The sequence below is a fragment of the Cryptomeria japonica genome, chromosome 5 (genome assembly GCF_030272615.1).
Source record: "Cryptomeria japonica chromosome 5, Sugi_1.0, whole genome shotgun sequence".
NCBI lineage: Eukaryota > Viridiplantae > Streptophyta > Pinopsida > Cupressales > Cupressaceae > Cryptomeria > Cryptomeria japonica.
The window spans coordinates 899,501,441-899,519,023 of record NC_081409.1 but is presented as its reverse complement, the minus strand read 5'-3'; the positions used below and the strand labels follow the sequence as shown (position 1 = coordinate 899,519,023).

The 17,583-nt window shown below is 35.2% G+C and overlaps 1 protein-coding gene across 15 annotated transcripts; it reads right to left on the bottom strand.

The window, feature by feature from the left end:
- Positions 1–7,321: 7,321 nt before the first annotated feature.
- LOC131034715 (leucine-rich repeat receptor protein kinase MSP1) lies at positions 7,322–14,543 on the bottom strand. Of its 15 annotated transcripts, none has more exons than XM_059221835.1 (6): positions 14,199–14,256; positions 14,037–14,104; positions 13,321–13,414; positions 12,425–12,503; positions 11,986–12,303; positions 7,322–11,846 (listed from the first exon to the last, which is right to left on the bottom strand). In XM_059221835.1, the coding sequence occupies exon 6, from the start codon at positions 11,815–11,817 to the stop codon at positions 7,894–7,896; it is 3,924 nt and encodes a 1,307-aa protein (XP_059077818.1). In that variant the 5' UTR covers positions 11,818–11,846; positions 11,986–12,303; positions 12,425–12,503; positions 13,321–13,414; positions 14,037–14,104; positions 14,199–14,256; the 3' UTR covers positions 7,322–7,893. The 15 variants fall into 15 exon arrangements, with proteins under 15 accessions (XP_059077818.1, XP_059077815.1, XP_059077811.1 ...); XM_059221832.1 differs by having other exon boundaries at positions 11,986–12,041; positions 12,304–12,503; positions 13,331–13,414; XM_059221828.1 differs by having other exon boundaries at positions 7,322–12,041; positions 12,304–12,503.
- Between the last annotated feature and the right edge of the window lie 3,040 nt (positions 14,544–17,583).

Here is a 17,583-nt window from a genome sequence, read left to right as displayed (position 1 = left end):
AACCAAGTTAACCATAGCTACACATATTTCTAATCAATATGATTACATATTTTTTGACATAGAATTGTGTGTGTGTGTGTGTGTGCCCAAAACAAAAGAGTTTCATAGTAACAAGACTCTACAAAAAATCATGCATGCTCATTTAAACAAGAAAACCAAAGTACCAATCAACAAAATCATTAATCTATTTCATCTTTCGTCAAGCATTTGCATTCAAATATTATTTCAATATAAAAAGAATAGATAGAATCACCATACCTGGAACTATAGCTTCAATGAAGATATTGCTTCCTAAGCTTAGTCCACGCTTGCTTCGCCGTCTTAAAATCAACTTATCCTCAACTTTAATCTCTCACAAGCTCTCAACCAAAACAATCTAACCTACTTCCCTACTAAAGAATTGAACAATCTCTCTCTTGCAAAAATGAAGAATGAGAAACGAGAAAATGATGAGTAAATGAGTTATCTAAAAATAGAGAAGCTACTATATTTATACAAGAATTTGAGAGACTTAATGTGCCTACAATTATGCTGTCAAATCCGCAACCTTTCTCCCTTCTAATGTCACCACTTAGTTTATAATATTGACTAAGCCTAATCACATAAATATGTGGCTTCCAAAATAACTATAAAACCGACACATATAAAGTCCCATTTTATTCTACTAATGAATCACCCCTACATTTACAAGTCAAAATATGTGTTTCCATAATTTACTTCTTACCTAAGAAAATAGGTTTCTAACTCTTATCAAATGATAGAGTTTAATATAATTACCATTTGCCATGCATGTAAAGTGGGTCGAATGCTTTGACCACTAATGCTATGAGATAGGAGGGGGCAATGTAAAACATTAACATCCCCCCACTCCCTTAGGAGAAGGGGGTACGCCACCCTTAATGGTGGTCGGCCTACTAACCACCCACGTGGAATTCTTGTTGACCTTTAACATGTCATTTAATAAACTCGATTCATATATTATTTTTTATCCACCGCACATTCGAGAAACGCCTGTTGTGCGACTTTCACTTAAATACTATATATATAGTATTTAAATTCAACATTATAAATACTATATATATAGTATTTAAATTCAACATTATAAATAATTTACATTATATATATAGTCACATATTTTGCATAATTAATCAAATTAAAATAATAATAATATAAATATCTAGATATTTTATTATTTTAATATCCTTTCATACTTCATATATTCTGCTTTTGGATTCAAATGTGTAGAACTTTGTTGATGCAAAAAATTTCTACATAGCTGAATCCAGAAGCAGAATATATGAATTTAGCATGGACTGTGAAAATCTTATCTCTCTAATTCATACATACTTTGATTTATATATTCATCGATCTATGTACATATACATTAAACATTTATTGAATAATATATAGATATCATCGCCCAAAGATTTAACCTATCATAAAGATTCAATCACACATCCCAAATCAACCAAAGCATTACAAAACATCACCAACTCCGACAGAAGGTTACTTATTATTTCCCAACTAACTTGACTCAACTTGACCAACTAGGATGTAAGTTTGTGATAGCTCAATTAGGAACATATTAAAGATTACCGAACCAAGTTCTTTTCCTGATAGATACTCTTCCTCCCTTATGGAGGCTTGATCACTTCCTACATCCAACTTAGCACATTACAATAGTAGTTAGTCGTTACCATTGCATACATATGCATCATAGATTTTCATCTTCAATTATTCAAAGTATCTGTAGCATCCTAAAAATGCGACACTTGCAATTTCGATTGCATTTGGGTCTTCACGATGGCGGCGCAACGTTGAACCTAAATGGAGACCCCGAAACCTGCTTGTGACACCAAAAACTGCATTTTTCTGCACCTTGGCCTGATCCCTCCTTGCACCTTGCTGCCCCGAGAGGTGGGACCATGGCGCCCAGCACCCTGGTCCTTCAGGACTAGGGTGCCCAGCGCCCTGGTCCCCCAGGACCATGGCGCCCAGTGCCCTGGTCCCTGGCCCTATTTTGGGCCCGGTCTCTTTTGGGCATCGGGTCTTTAAGTTTGCAATTCGGGAAATAATGTTTCCTGGTCGGCCTAAGGTCGAAAAAATCAGTCTATCAGCCCTAATTGACAAGTATATAAACTAATTTTCCTCTCCTAGAAAGGGAGGAAGAAAATAAGCAAAGGGCAAGACGCGGAAGCGATATTCAAACATTCAAACATTCAAGCATTCAAGTATTCCTTCAAGCAATTGAGCATTCTAAGTCTCCATTCAAGGCTAGGTGTTGCATTCAAGACAAGGATTCAACCATTGAAGAGGAGATCACTTACAACACATAACACATAACATACATTACACCTTCGCATAGACGAACAAATCCACCTTCGTTTCGCGGATTTTTCGGAGGACCGTGTGCACGCCGGGCGCCATCGTCCCATCAACTTTCGCTCAAATTTGCAGAACAACATTGTCTCGACATTTTACTGCTAATTCCAGGTCCACAGCTTCATCCCATATCCCTATCTCTGTTTACAAGCGAATCTTTCTTGCTTCTACATACATTCCTAGTTCAATCATTCTATCTACATTCTTTACAAAAGAGGGTATCCTTGATGTCTCAACCCTTGAAACTCATTTAAAATCCAATCCTGCATTGCGTGGGATTGGATCTTGTGGGTTTCAACCCCTCTTTTGAATGTAAAGTCTCTCCTAAGTGAAAACCATCAACCCTAGTGACCTCCCTTCTCTCTCCTTGGAGTTGGGGAGGGGAGAACAACTAGGGTTCGATTTTTCCGCTTTACAGTATCATAATGATTGCACATTCATTCCTTAGATTTTCCAATCAAGATAAATATATTCAAAATGTAATCATGCATTAAAGCATTTTAACCACAATAGGGTGTAAGAGAAGCGAATGTCAAACTGTACAGTGGTCTGAAAGTGTATTAGAATAGTGATGAAGACATTTTCTTATGCATTTTTTATTGTGAACTATGATTAGTTTTTTCAATGGATGTGGTTCTTTATAGTTCAACCATATTGATGTATTTTTATCAAAAGTATTGTATCTTGCCCTAAAGAAGTGATCTTCAATGTTTGCCAACCTCTTTTATATCTTTCCCTAAGGTTGTGCACCTTAGTTTTGCAAGTTATCTCAAGGGCAGTGAGCTCCTTGGCCTTTGATCTAAACATTGTAATCTAATTATCATATAGTGAGATAGTTCTCATTGTGGTTTTTCCCAGTTTGGGTTTTCCACATAAAAATATTGGTGCTCTTGTGTGGTTGTTGTTGTGGTTTCAGTTATTTACTTTCATGCATTAAAGCATTTTAACTAAATAAAGTAACAGTAAATAGGTAATATCACAATGGGGTGTAACAAAAGCGACTGTCAAACAGTACAGTGATTTGAAAGTGTATCAAAATAGTGATGAAAACATTATCTGATGCATTTTTAATTGTGAACTGTGATTAGCTTTTTCAATGGACGTGGTTCTTTACAATTCAACCATTTGATGTCTTTTTATTAGAACTTGTATTGTATCTTGCGCTGAAGAAGTGATCTTCAGTGTTTGTCAGTCTCTTTTGTATCTTGCCCTAAGGTTGTGAACCTTAGTTTTGAAAGTCATCTCAAGGGCAGTGAGCTTCTTGGCCTCTAGCCTAAACATTATAATCTGATTATCATATAGTGAGATAGTTCTCATTGTGGTTTTTTCTAGTTTAGGTTTTCCACATAAAAATCCTAGTTCTCTTGTGTGGATGCTTTTGTGATTTCAATTATTTACTTTCATGCATGAGGTATATGAAATGAATGTTAAGTAATAGGTTAATTTTGATTGAGTTTTAGTACATGTTGATTCACCCACTCTCCTCGCCCTCTCAACATTAGATAGTGTTCAACAAGCATACCTTATTGTTTTTATGTTGTCACATGATGCTATCTTTACATTCCAATATGCTTACTATAGACACCTAAAATTGTCTTGTCTAATTAAATAAATATTTTTATTTATTTAATTATTTTATCCTAAATCTTCTATTAATTAAATAATTCTTTATATATTTAATTAATCCATTGATCTTCTTCTGAGCCTTTCCTCATTTAAATAAATACTTTCATTTATTTAAATTGTCATTTTCCTAAATTAAATAACTATTTTATTTATTTAATTAATCTCACTTCTTCTATTAATTAAATAAATCTTTAATTCAGTAGCCTTTTCTACCCATGACACATGTCATTCATCTCTTAATTATTCTTTTACATCCCCCTTTATCATTTAATTATTTTCTCTACCTAACCTTTAATCCTAGACGACCATTTATCTTTACACCTCTTAATCTTATCCCTCCATTTCTTACAGTGTTGTCTATATAAGAGGATGTCTTCTTCTTTTTTAACCATAATCATCTAATCAATGTGTCTAATCAATCTTATGCAATCAAGTCTTCTTGAGATCAAACTCAACCACAATTTTGTTCTTTGTTGAGCTCTTGTGCACAAAAAATCTTAGAGCAACTACATCAAACAAGATCAATGGAGATAGGAATAAATGATGATCAAACCCTACTAGACATGGGAATGGTATATTTTATTTTATTTGTTGATTTGCATGGCCTTAGGTATCTTCATTTGTGTATGGTGGATGTTTTCCATTGTTAGACTAAGGTTTTGTGGTTGGATCCTTGTTAGTCTTTCAATATTATTGTTTTCATCATCCATTTTCACCATATACACTTACTACTCTTTCCATGGTTTGAGTTAATTTTAAATCTATCTTCCACTCTCCAATTTAATTTAAACTTTTTAAAGCAATTTTATGGAGGAAGCATAAAAGATCACTAACATTCCATCTTTGATAAATGTAGACTAACATATTCTTATATTATATGCTTATATGATGCTACTCATTGGATTATTTTCTATTTTATCAATTCTTAAGCTATATTACTATATAAAATAGTTTCAATGATTCAATATATTACTATTTAAAATAAAATACATTTAGGGGAGAGGATCCAATAGTTGAGTACCCTAACTTTGCACGTCTCAAAATTTTCATGAAAAATTTCAAATCAATTCCATTTTTGTAAAACTTACTTGGCAAACCTCTTGCTTATAACTAAAGATTCAAGGCCACATCATCAAAGCTGATACTATGTCAATATACTTTATGTTAAGGTGTCTCAAGAGACCCAAGAAAAAATTAGACTGCTAGTTATACACAGCATCATGTTTTATTGGTACACTATTTTTGGCATCACGTGATTTGTTGGCTTTTAAATCAAATGAATACATTTCATTCAATTATGTATGCTCGCCATCAACGCCGACTTTAAAGTCACAACAATTAGTGCAATATTATTAAAAATAATGAGCATTGAATCAGCAAATTCTATAATAACTATTGAAATGTGCCAAGAGATGAACTTTCCCATTAAAAGATGGTGAGAGATCAATTTCAAAATAGCTATTTTAGTACATTTATGATTTAAGAATTTGTCTTAATTTTTTTAATAATTTTTTTTTAAAATTAAGTATAGATATTATAAAATTACTAGCATAATCATATCATAATGCTATAACAATATTATGTAGTAATAAGGTAAAAGAGTACTAGCATACTCATATCATAATGCTATAACAATTTGTAGCAATACGGTAAACACAAAAAATATATAATATATATATAAAACAAACATTTAATATTAGACTAATTAAGTAATTCTAGGGAACTAACACCGAATATTAAAAAAAAATGAGGCAAACCCAATGAGCTAGAGTAAATAAGTGAAGCTGGATGTTTTGTTTTTATCGCATTAATTGAACCGTCAGATATTATTTTGATTGCATATCCATTGTCACAATCACAATCTGAAATTTTCCTAGAATTAATGAAATCAGATTGTTATATCACTCGTTAGTTCTGTCAGAAGTGCCTGAGATAAAACAGGCAATGATGGTTTGATGGCCTTGTTACCGTATTTATACATATTTCTGTAAATATACTCAAAATTTTAAGAAAACTGTAAGGGGGAAGTTTCTTTTTATAATTAATACAATTAAGTTCCGTGACCATACCAGCGGGGAGGATAAAAAGGAGATTTAGATTAGACCGTCAAAAAATTTAAAGGATTATGCTTTTATAGATTTAGTCTATAATATTTATTTATTTATAAAAATATGCTTACAATTTGAAGGGCACCTGCAAATTAATGGCACACACAAAAAATAAACTACTTGACCAGTATTGACCGTCAGATGCATAAAACTACAGTAGAACTCAAAATGTCAGAAGTTGGATTTTCTAAAGTTCTGGCATCTACAAGTCTGCTAGATCAAGTGCTACAATATGGTATAAAGTTGAACCAAAATATTACTAGAAGTTAGCATTTAATATTCATCAGGTGTCAGAACCCGGGGGCTGGTCGGTTCTATACGTGTTCTTTGAAAAAGGCTTACTTTACATTGGAATGGTAAATTTGTTTCACAAAGACAACCGCCAGGCGTTTCATTAAATCCTAAAGTTATCCCAAGTAAAACAAAAATCAATTTGGATTCAAAAGAAATTCTCGATTCGAGATAATGGTATGATCTTAAACTGTACATAATGGGAGCTTTTGAGGTAGGGCCCTTGGGTTCAATTCCCAGAAGACGTGTTCAAGTGCTGAAAATGGATAATATACTGCATTGTACCAAGTGTCTTTTAGAGTTTCTTCTTGGTCCACCCATAAGAAATGTTGAGATGTTGAAAATGGATACACTGTATCACACCAAGTGCGTGAAAGAGTTTCCCCTTAGTCCTGGCATCTTAAACCCAAAAGACATGTTTAAATCTGGAAAATGGATATATACTGGTCCTCACAAGACATGTTAAAGTTCTGAAAAAGGATATAATATACTGCATCCCACTAAGTGTATTAAGAGGTGCCCTTGGTCCTGGCATCTATGCCTAATAAGTATGCATCTGGAATCAACTATGTTAGTGTTTTAGTCCATCATCTAAAGGTCGATGTTATTTTCACAAGGGAAATCTGTGATTCAGTAAAATATAGAAGCAAAAACGTACCTAAATATCACATACATAGAACAATAAGCATGCTAGAGCACGAAAGGAATTGAAAGAAATGCATCGTGTGGCTAGCTGGTGGAAACTCATACTACATCCCACTGTGTGTGTGAAGAGTTTCCCCTTGGTCCTGGCTTCTTAAGCCCAATGCCATCCCCATAAGGAAACTTTATAGATCAGTTAAACATACAAGCAGAGAACATAATTACATATCACATACATATGACAAATAAGCATTGCTAGAGCAAGAAAAGAATTGAAAGAAATTCATCTCGTGGAGCTTCTTGATAAAAAATAGCTTAAGGATATTCTATGGCAACTGATATGGTATGTTCAGACAATGACTGTCCAAGTTAACGCCTCTCTACCCTTTCTATTTCTGCTTGAGAGATTGACATAACAAGATGATCTAGAGTCCATCATGGCAGTTAAAAATACAATATTCTCCCAAGTCTTACTCTACACAATTCATCAATCCTGCTTGTTATTTACAGTGACAACAAAGAAGATCAAATAGTTTATCATCTTAAAAGCAACAGGCTTAACTGCTTTTCTAATCCCGTATAATTTTAAGGAGGGTGCCATAAAGCTGTCCTCGGGAAGAGGAACCTCTTAGTGTTTTCTGTACAGCAACTTTTATTTGACATAAATTGTCACACAGCAGGACAGGCTGAACTCTAAAAAGAAATGTCTATTTGTATACTTAACAAAGAAAAGCGAAATGCCCACAAACCAATCTAGCATACCAATTTCTTACTTGAATAAATGACAAGTTCTCAAAGGGCACCTGGCTGTCTTTGGCCACTGAAAGGATGGTAGTGATAGCGATTAAGAAGTGACAGCTCCATCCATGCTAAATCCTTGATCAAGTTGCTCAATTTCCTTCAAAAGCTTGACAACTTCAAGCATCAAAGGGCGCTTCCTTGGATCTTCAGATGTGCACAATCCTGCTATGTGCAACACTTGTATCATTTGATACTTCCAAGATCCACTAGAAATGAAGGGATCCAGGATCTCTTCTACAAGACCCATCTTGGTCATATGTGACACCCATCCAACAAGATTGCCACCCTCTGCTTCTTTGAAGTCTGTACCTGTAGGTTCTTTACCTGTCAGCAACTCCAACAAGATGACACCATAGCTATATACATCTCCCTTGGCTGTTGCCTTCCAGCTCTGTCCATATTCTGGAGGAATATAACCAAAGGTTCCTGCAAGATCTGTGCTTACATGAGTCTCATATGCACTAATGAGGCGGGCAAGGCCAAAATCTGCAACCTTGGGCTCAAATGAACTGTCAAGAAGAATATTGCTAGACTTCATATCCCTGTGAATGATGTGGGGGATGAAACCATGATGTAAAAATGCAAGACCTCGGGCAGAACCAATGGCAATTTTGAAGCGCTTTGACCAGTCAAGGACCTCGAGAGCATCTGCTCGATTGCGGAGCCACATATCAAGACTGCCATTTTCCATATACTCATATATCAGAAGCTTGTCCTCCCCAAAAACACAGTAACCAAGTAAAGATACCAAATTTTTATGCTTAACCTTTCCAATAGTTTCCATCTCTGCAAGAAATTCACGATTACCCTGTTCAAGCCCATGGTTTAGCTTTTTGATAGCTACAATTCTATCTTCTGGAAGAAAAGCTTTGTAGACAGTGCCAAAACCACCATCCCCAACAATATTTGTCTTATTGAAATTATTAGTTGCTGAGAGGATATCTTGTGGGCTAAGGCGCAACAGAGGTCTTTCAAACATTGCAATATTGATGCTAAGTGGCTCCTTCACCTTTTTAGAAATCGTATAATCAATGGGTTCAAGTGTAGCTGTTAGCTTGGTTTTCTCCGGATTGTTTCTTGAAGCATCCTGTCTCAGTATCCTCCATCCTACAACTGCTAACATCAAGAAGAGAAATGAAAATGTACATGCAAGTGTGATACCCCATACAGCACCTTTGCTTAAGGAAGATCCAGGTAAATACATTGCTGAAGGACACAGAATGTCAGTTGGCTTCCCACAGAGACCAGGATTGGCAACGAATGATAGAGGAAACTTCTTGCAGTTTTGAGGAATCTCTCCAATTAATACATTTTGTGAAAAATTTATGTATTCAAGGCCCAAAATATTACATAAATTGGGAGGAATATTACCTTTGAGATGATTGGCTGACAGGTCCAAATACATCAGTGAAGTTAGTTCAGCCAACCAAACAGGAATGCTTCCAGTAATGCCATTGTTGTGTACATCTAAAACCACTAGTGAAGATAGATTTGCCAGGCTGTAGGGAATATGACCTGTGAATTTGTTATTACTCAAATCCAAGACAGACAAAGGACTAGCCGGATCAGGATAAAATGATGGAACAAGGTCTCCTGTCAGATTGTTGCTCCTCAAGCTTAAATGAGTGAGTCTCTTCAGATTTCCAAGAGCTGCAGGAAAGGCTCCAGTAAGTTGATTATTTGTTAAGTTCAGCTTCACAAGACCTGAAACATTTCTTAACTCTACAGGAATACTACCAGTGAACTGGTTGTTAGACAAACTGAGGCCCTGAAGGTATCGAAGTCTTCCAAACTCAGGTGAAACGGGTCCACTAAGAAAATTAGAAGACACATCCAGCATAGTAAGATTGCCAAGAAGAAAAAGTTGCTGAGGAATATGACCGGTAAGCAGGTTTCCCTGTAAAAATAACTCAACCATCACAACGCAATGTCCAATCTGCTCAGGAATACTGCCAACCAAAGTGTTCCATGAAAGATCTAACACCCCATAGTGTTGTAAATACACCGAGTCAGGCAAAGCTATTTGCTTGAAGCCACCACAAATTTCACCTGGAATGGTGCCACCAAGCTTATTGTTTGAAAGGACAAGGTTATTCAGCATTCCCAACTGCCCTACCTTCTTAGGAATTGTGCCTGATATATTGTTACTTCCTATGTTTAGGGTTACAAGATTGACACAATCAAAAAGTTCACAAGGAATTTCCCCAGTGAACCAGTTGCCATAGAGATTTAAATATGTAATATTTGTCATCTGTCCAACCTCTTTTGGAATAGAACCTTGCAACTGATTGTTTTCTAGATGCAATCTCTGAAGGCTTCTGGCAGAAGAAATATTTGGAGATAAGCCACCCACAAGAAAATTATTGCTCAATGTTATAGCAAGTAGTGTCTGTGAATTCCAAAGCTCATCTGGTAATTCTCCAGACAGATTGTTTTGCGCCATATCCAAGGTGGCCAGAGGCAGACTTGCAAGGTAACCAGGAACTTGCCCAGACAAATTGTTCCCATCCAGCAACAAGTCGTTCAGGCTCGTGCATTCTCTGAAAGTGTAATTGATGTTTCCTGTAAGCTGATTTTGTGCTAGGGAGAGATACGATAAGATCTTTGCATTACAAAGCTCTGACGGTATAGGACCACTTAGCCTATTAGCATCAATTGACAATGATATCAAGGATGAGCAGTTGCCTAATTCTCTAGGCAAAGGGCCTTCAAACTGGTTTTTGGACAATCTTATAGAATTAACTCTGTCCCACTTTCCAAGCCAGGGAGGTACATAGCCTGATAGAAGATTTGCTTCAGCTATGAAACTCACTATGGACTCCAATTCTTGAAGCTCATCAGGCAATGGCCCAGAGAGTTGATTAAAAGACAAATCAAGTATCAGTAATTTCTTGCAGTTGCCTATTGCAGCTGGAATATGTCCACTTAACCCAGAATTTGCAGCTATTAGATACAAAAGGTTTTGTAGATGGCCAATGCTGTCTGGCAACTGTCCTTCAAAGCTATTCCCTGAGAGATCGAGGCTTGTCAGTGAATGAATGTCGCCGATTTCTGAAGGCAACTTTCCACTGAATTTACAGTTCCTACAGCAAAATGTTTCCAGGTGAGCAAGTTTGCCAATCTCACCTGGAATGGGATTGTTGAATGAGTTTGATGAAATCCAGAGAGAGACCAAATTGGTCATCCCACTTATTTGTTTCGGCAGTGGTCCAGATAACGCATTGTCACTGAGATCCAAAGTCAGTAAGCTGCTAAGAGTGCCTAGTTCAGCTGGAAAGACTCCAGAGAATAAATTTTGACTGCAATCCATGTACAACAACTTCGACAGATTTCCAAGCTCACAAGGGATGCTGCCGTAAAAGGCATTAGAACTTATGTCAAAGTATTCCAAGTTTTTAAGATTGCCCATCTGATGGGGAATGCTACCTGAAAAGAAATTACTGCTTAAACTTAGCTTTGACAGATTTTTCAAGTGAGTAATCTGCAGAGGTAACATTCCACTAAAATGGTTGCTATCCAGAACCAAATCCTTTAAATTTACGAGGTTAGCAATCTCTGGAGGCAAGACGCCATGGAGATCATTATAGGACAGATCAAGTATTTCGAGTCTTGAAAGACCCCAGAGCTGTGATGGTATTTTCCCTTTAACGCCAACGCTGCTTAGATTCAGATGACATAAATTTGTGAGGTTTCCTAACAGTGGGAATATAGTTCCCTGCAGGTTTATGAACGATAAATCAAGTGAATAAACACTTCCCTGAATGCATTTTATGCCTTTCCATGAACAATAAGAAGGATCTGTTTCAACCCACCCCGACAGAGGATATTGATTTCTGAAGCCCTGTTTTATACTCATCAATGTTTGCACTTCGCTGCAGTCCATGCCTGGCAGCATCTCACGGAAACAAACAGCAAGAAGGATCCATAAAAGATATATGCGGCAGCATCTGATGAGTTTGTCCAGCATGGTTGTATGTTTTTTGGACACCGACTAGTCTGATATGATATCAGGGTTGAAAGAAGCTCTCAATCAGAACCCAAATACCAACTCTGAAAATTATTTAAAGCCGTTAAAAGTTTAAACCCATTAAAGACTGATCCAACAGTGTCTCTCAGAGATACTTCCCAGAGCTACCTTTCATAAACTCGCTGTTAATTATACAAACTGGAAGAAATTCATCACTGCTAGTCCTGCATTAAACCATCACAAATCAGCGCTATATTTGATAAATCTTCAATCCAGGTAGAAGATGAAGTCTGAAAGAGTAGGCTGCAGTAGGTATGGATAGAAAACAAAACAAGAAATTATTTGCACGAATCTTTAACGGAATTCCTGTTTAAAAAAGCATGCAGCAGCAGTTTTGTTGGCATTTTGCTTTATCTGATTAACATCGAACAAAAACGCCTTAAAAACATCCCATCCAAAAGTCCAAACTGCAGCCGATGAAATCACCTGTAATTTTATATAAATAGTAATTGCACGGCTAGTATGTGACAAAATGTACACTTTTTAGATTCCACATTGGCCCACAATTAACTACGAGACATGTAGCAAATAATTTTCGCAACGGCACCTTCATACTCCACAGAGAAAGATGTTGCTAACAGGGTTTTGCAGTCTTCATAAGGATGATGAATAAAAGATCAACAACTCTGCTTAACAACAATATCTTAATCAATTTTCAGCATAAAAGCATTTACATTAATATTTGTATGCACAAGTTTAACCTCAATACTCCTGACTAATATCAACTGATAACGAGTAATCGTCAAAATATGGTAGAAAACGGAGATATATAGGGAACACAGCACTAACTAGTTTGTTCCGCGCTGTATGGACAGGGAAGAATTTAGAAGGTTCAAGGTGGATTAAAGTAATTAGATACAAGATATTATACGGATAAAATCTAACGAAGCCGCCATTTTTCAAACGAGAACGCTATTGAGAAGGGGAATGGTTTGCTGAAACTTAAAATCATGCATGCACAAGAACAAATTCCACCAATACCCCAAATTAACTAATAACGGTGCATTTTCAAGCAGAAAGCAACTACACAGCCATTTTACAGCAAAAACCATCTAGAAACCACAAATTATTTATTGAATAAAATGGATAGCAGCTATACAGACAAGAAATTAAGCAAGAAACGGTGGTAATGAGCAGAAAAACGAATCCAGTTCAGTAGGATTGAATTAAACAAATAAATTCTTCTCCAGGTAAAAGCCAGGCTCTCCGTGCAATAAACAATGAAGAATATCCGCATTTACACATGCATATATTTTAGTGAAACATCTAACTGTAAAAACAGACCATTCGAGACAGTAAACATTTATAAAAACACACTGTGTACCCTATCGAAGCATGCGTATTATTAACCTAAACGCAATTATATGCAAGAAATGAAACAGGAAACATTCATTTGCACATTAAAAAATATCAACACTGGCATAGCGCAATTTCGAAGAAAACCTGTTCGTACATGCCTACATTGAAGTCGTGAACTTTATCACAGAGTGTGTTAAACCCATCCGTGCAGGAATTAATGCCGAAAACTGGTACACACCTGCTCAGAAATTTTTTGTATTAAAAAATAGATCACCACAAACACAGTTATAACAAAAAGACGACCTTACATTTTTCCGACAAATTCTTAACTTCACAGTCGCATGTCCATACGACAAAATTAGCCGTTAATTCGATTGGGAATTTTACGACATACTGGATATTTAAAATAGATAGAAAACTACGGATTTAACATACAAAATAGAAAGCCTATTCAAAATTAAATCGCATATCCTCATCTCAGCAACGACAAATATTCTTCCATACAAAAAGTGCAACAAGAAACGCCAATAAATGGTGGAAAAACGGCGACATATTGAAACGCATCATTTGAAACAAAAAAATAATTTACCCTTACGAAAAAATATAGGCCGACATGTGGACCGCAATGTCTTCAACAAACTAAATTTTCATATATAATATTGATCAGAAGACGATCTTTTACCCCTTGGAGACATGTTCATTTTTGTTAACGTCGCATTAAAAAATCAATATTAAAAAAGTATAAACTAAATAAGAACAAAAAAATAAACCTCTGCAAATCTCTAACGTCTCATTCAAAAACTTAATCAAAACTATCACTGAAGATCTATATAAAATAAACAGCAAAAGTTACTAAATACCTTTGCAAATCCTTTTCCTGCATCGCTTATTCATCAGAGAGAAGCCGAAGACTCGTCCATACGACAAACTAAACACAAAAGCCACATTTCAGCGGAAAGGAAAAAAATCCATCCACAAAGCAAATTCTACATCTTAAAATCTCTTCCTTGCAAATAACTTACCATTTAACAGTCAGTCAGAAAACATTGAAAAGAAAAACGCTAAAATATACCTTCAGGTAAAATTGAGCTCTGCAAATCCATCTTTATCTCAAAAGAGCCGTTGAAACAAACAACAACCGCATGGTTTCCAACGCTTAAAGCATGGTGCATCTCACCTCGCCATTTCTGCCTAAACAGTCAGTAGTACCTTCACTGATTCACTTCAGAACAATACAAACGGCATGACTCAAACCCCTCCTTTTTACCACAGCAGTAAAAACAAAACTTAACCCCAACACAACAAAACTAAAACAGTGCTACCGAATAGCAGCGCAGCAGCACTAACGCGCCATCATTAATCTGCCAGGTCTATTTTTCACATTTAGTTAAATCGGCGGCTCATATTCAAAATTATTTCATTCGATTTTAGGAAGCCCTGCTGACGTGTCAGATCCTTGTCACGTCCTCAGGCCAAAAGAACATTATTTTATTGCAACCTGCCCGACGCTGAGCTGTCAGATCAATGCCCTCAACTCCCACGTGATGTACTCCTGGTAGGTCCCACGACTGCCACTTTGTACTTGACGATCTCTGTCGTATCATATCATTGTTGCTGTCGCCGAGAAATTTTCCCGACGATCACGCCGATGAATCAGAACATATGAAGCAAGTTATGATTGTCGAATAAGAAGAGCAAATTTCCCTTAAACAGGGCTGAAATTATTGCAGTAAGCTTAAGTTTTTCGCCTTATTAATGTTTTTTTGCGGTAACGGACAATTGAAATGATGTCCTGAAGATGCAGTTGAGAAGTCGTGAAGGGGATGGGAATATTCGGCAGATTGTTTGCCATCGGATGGCATACACGTGTCGAGTGGTCTCTGTCAAAAGTTTTTCTGTCGGCGCGATATTCGACGTCAAGTACCGCACATCTTATTGCGAGATCAGGTGGTCCCGCACCCGTGACTCCCACACTATTTATATGGACATATGGAAGTACTGTTAGTTGACACGAAATTCTCATTGTTGGACAAATAACCGGAAACGGGAAACGGAAAACGGCGATCGACCTGCTGAGCCTTTTCATTATCAAATGAAATCATGGGGTTGTCATTTGAATTATTCATTTAAGATAAAGGAAATTATATTAATGGACGCCTTGTACTTTTAAAATTAATATCTATCACATATATTAAAATATAAATTAAATTTTGATTTTAAATAATAGAAAATATGAGCAATAATAAAAATATATTTGTTTAGAGTTTCAAATTTTTTATTTTTATCTAATATTTAAGATATGAGTAATAATAAAATAGATTTGTTGAGAGTTTCAAATATTTATAATAAATTTTTTATATATGTTTACAATATTTTGATTAAGTTTATCTTTTTCTAGAAGTCTCACTTTCTTACAAGAAGTCCTTTCTAAAATCTAAATAAAATCTAGGGGAAGAGTACCAATAGATAACATAGTTCCAATAACCGTCACCTTATTGTCATGTTGACGCCCCAATAGCTGTCATAGTGAAAACACCATTAATAAATTTGTTTTGTACCAATAGCCGATCATTTTTTGTAATTAATTGGCCCATTTGTGCACAACTATTGGAACATTTGTCTCATTTGTGTACCACTATTGGATCATTTATGCACCACTATTGGGACATTTGTCAACAAGTACTAGTGATTTTGAGTTGACGGTTACTGGAACATCTTTAGTTAGGTATCAAGCGACACTTTGAAATGTGCACTTTTTGACCTTTGTGCACATAACTGATTCGACAACGTGCATCATTACTACCGAGAAGCCAGATCAATAGCTATAAGCAGTTAAGTCGCATACGAAGATAACTAAAAAAAAAAAATCAAAATCCGATGTACCGTTTAGGATCTGTGGGTGCGCGAAGTTAGCTATGACGGCTACTGGTGCTCTTCCCCTAGGTCTCCCATCCTTTTTTTATTATCAAAAAATTAACTTAATTTTTTTTTTTCAACATTTTGAATATTGTCATTTCAAATTTGGGTTTATGCTTTACATTCATATCTTTTTGTTTCCATATGATGATGACCTTTTTGTTTTCATTTGATGGCTCTTATTTAATTGTGTTGACCACCGATAGTCCTATTTGATCATTATTCACTTCCAAATGGTGACTCTACATTTCATTAGATGTCTCAAGAATATAGAAATTTCTAACATAGACTATTTATAATGTGCTAACACATAGTTTTGTAAGTTGTAATTGTCCAACATGTTTGTTTTGCAATCTTCATTCAAGGGAAAACCCCTTATTGAAAGGCAATAATATGTTTTTTTTATGTATCTTCTAAATAATTTATTTCTACATTTTCAATATACTTGTTTTAACTAGACTAAATCATAACCAGCTGCTTTCGGATTGATGAAAAAATACACACACAATCTAATTCGAAAGCAGTTGATTATTATCTCATGGATTGTGGAAACTTAATGTCTCTTATAGACTATATCATTTAGTAACATATGCTAAAATGATGGTGAAATATAAAGACAAATTTTGCACTCTTTGTAACTTCCACTTTATGTAGTGTGTCTCACTTAATGACCATACACTTAACATGTTTGCGACCTATTTATTATGACATTTATAAGGTTATCTATACTTGGACCCTTATGCAATTGTGAAGATATCGTCATGTTTGTGGAGGTGTTCTAACATTTTATTTTTTTGTAAAAACATCTAAACTTTATTCTTATTTCTCTAAGAGACAAATTCTAATGGTTTAAATGTTCTTTTTTCTTTCTCAATATATCTTCTTATGCCAACTATGAAATAATTCTATTGTTATTAATGAAGACAAAACTTTTCAATTCTAACTACTCTCAAGAATAATTATTTCTAAAACAATGAATTTTTTTTTTCTTTAAACATTGTCATCAATACTCCCAATAGGAAATACAAAGATTTAATTTTTTCTTCAAATGTTGTCATGAATACTCCCAATAGATTTCTTAAAGCTTGACTCAAAGTTCTTCTATAGTACAAGCCTCCTTAAAAAATATTCTATTGACTTTGGTAAAATATTGATTATTTTGAAGTTTCATTATCTCTAAATTAATTGTATATTCTATGCCATTTTAATTATGTATTGATATTCTTCTTTTTTTATATTGAATTAAGTTGAAATTAATACAAAAAAGAATAGCAGATCAAAAAACAATAACTGCAAAATGAAGAAAAAACTTAAATACATAAGAAATGTTTGGACCTGCCTAGACAAGGCAATAGCACTAATAAAATTATAGCTCCACTTAAGTATATTAGAAAAACTACTAAGAACTAGAAGACAAATACCAAAAGACCTCATAAATACAATGATAACAACCCATTCAAGGCATATATGAGTAGCAATGTAAAGCTTACA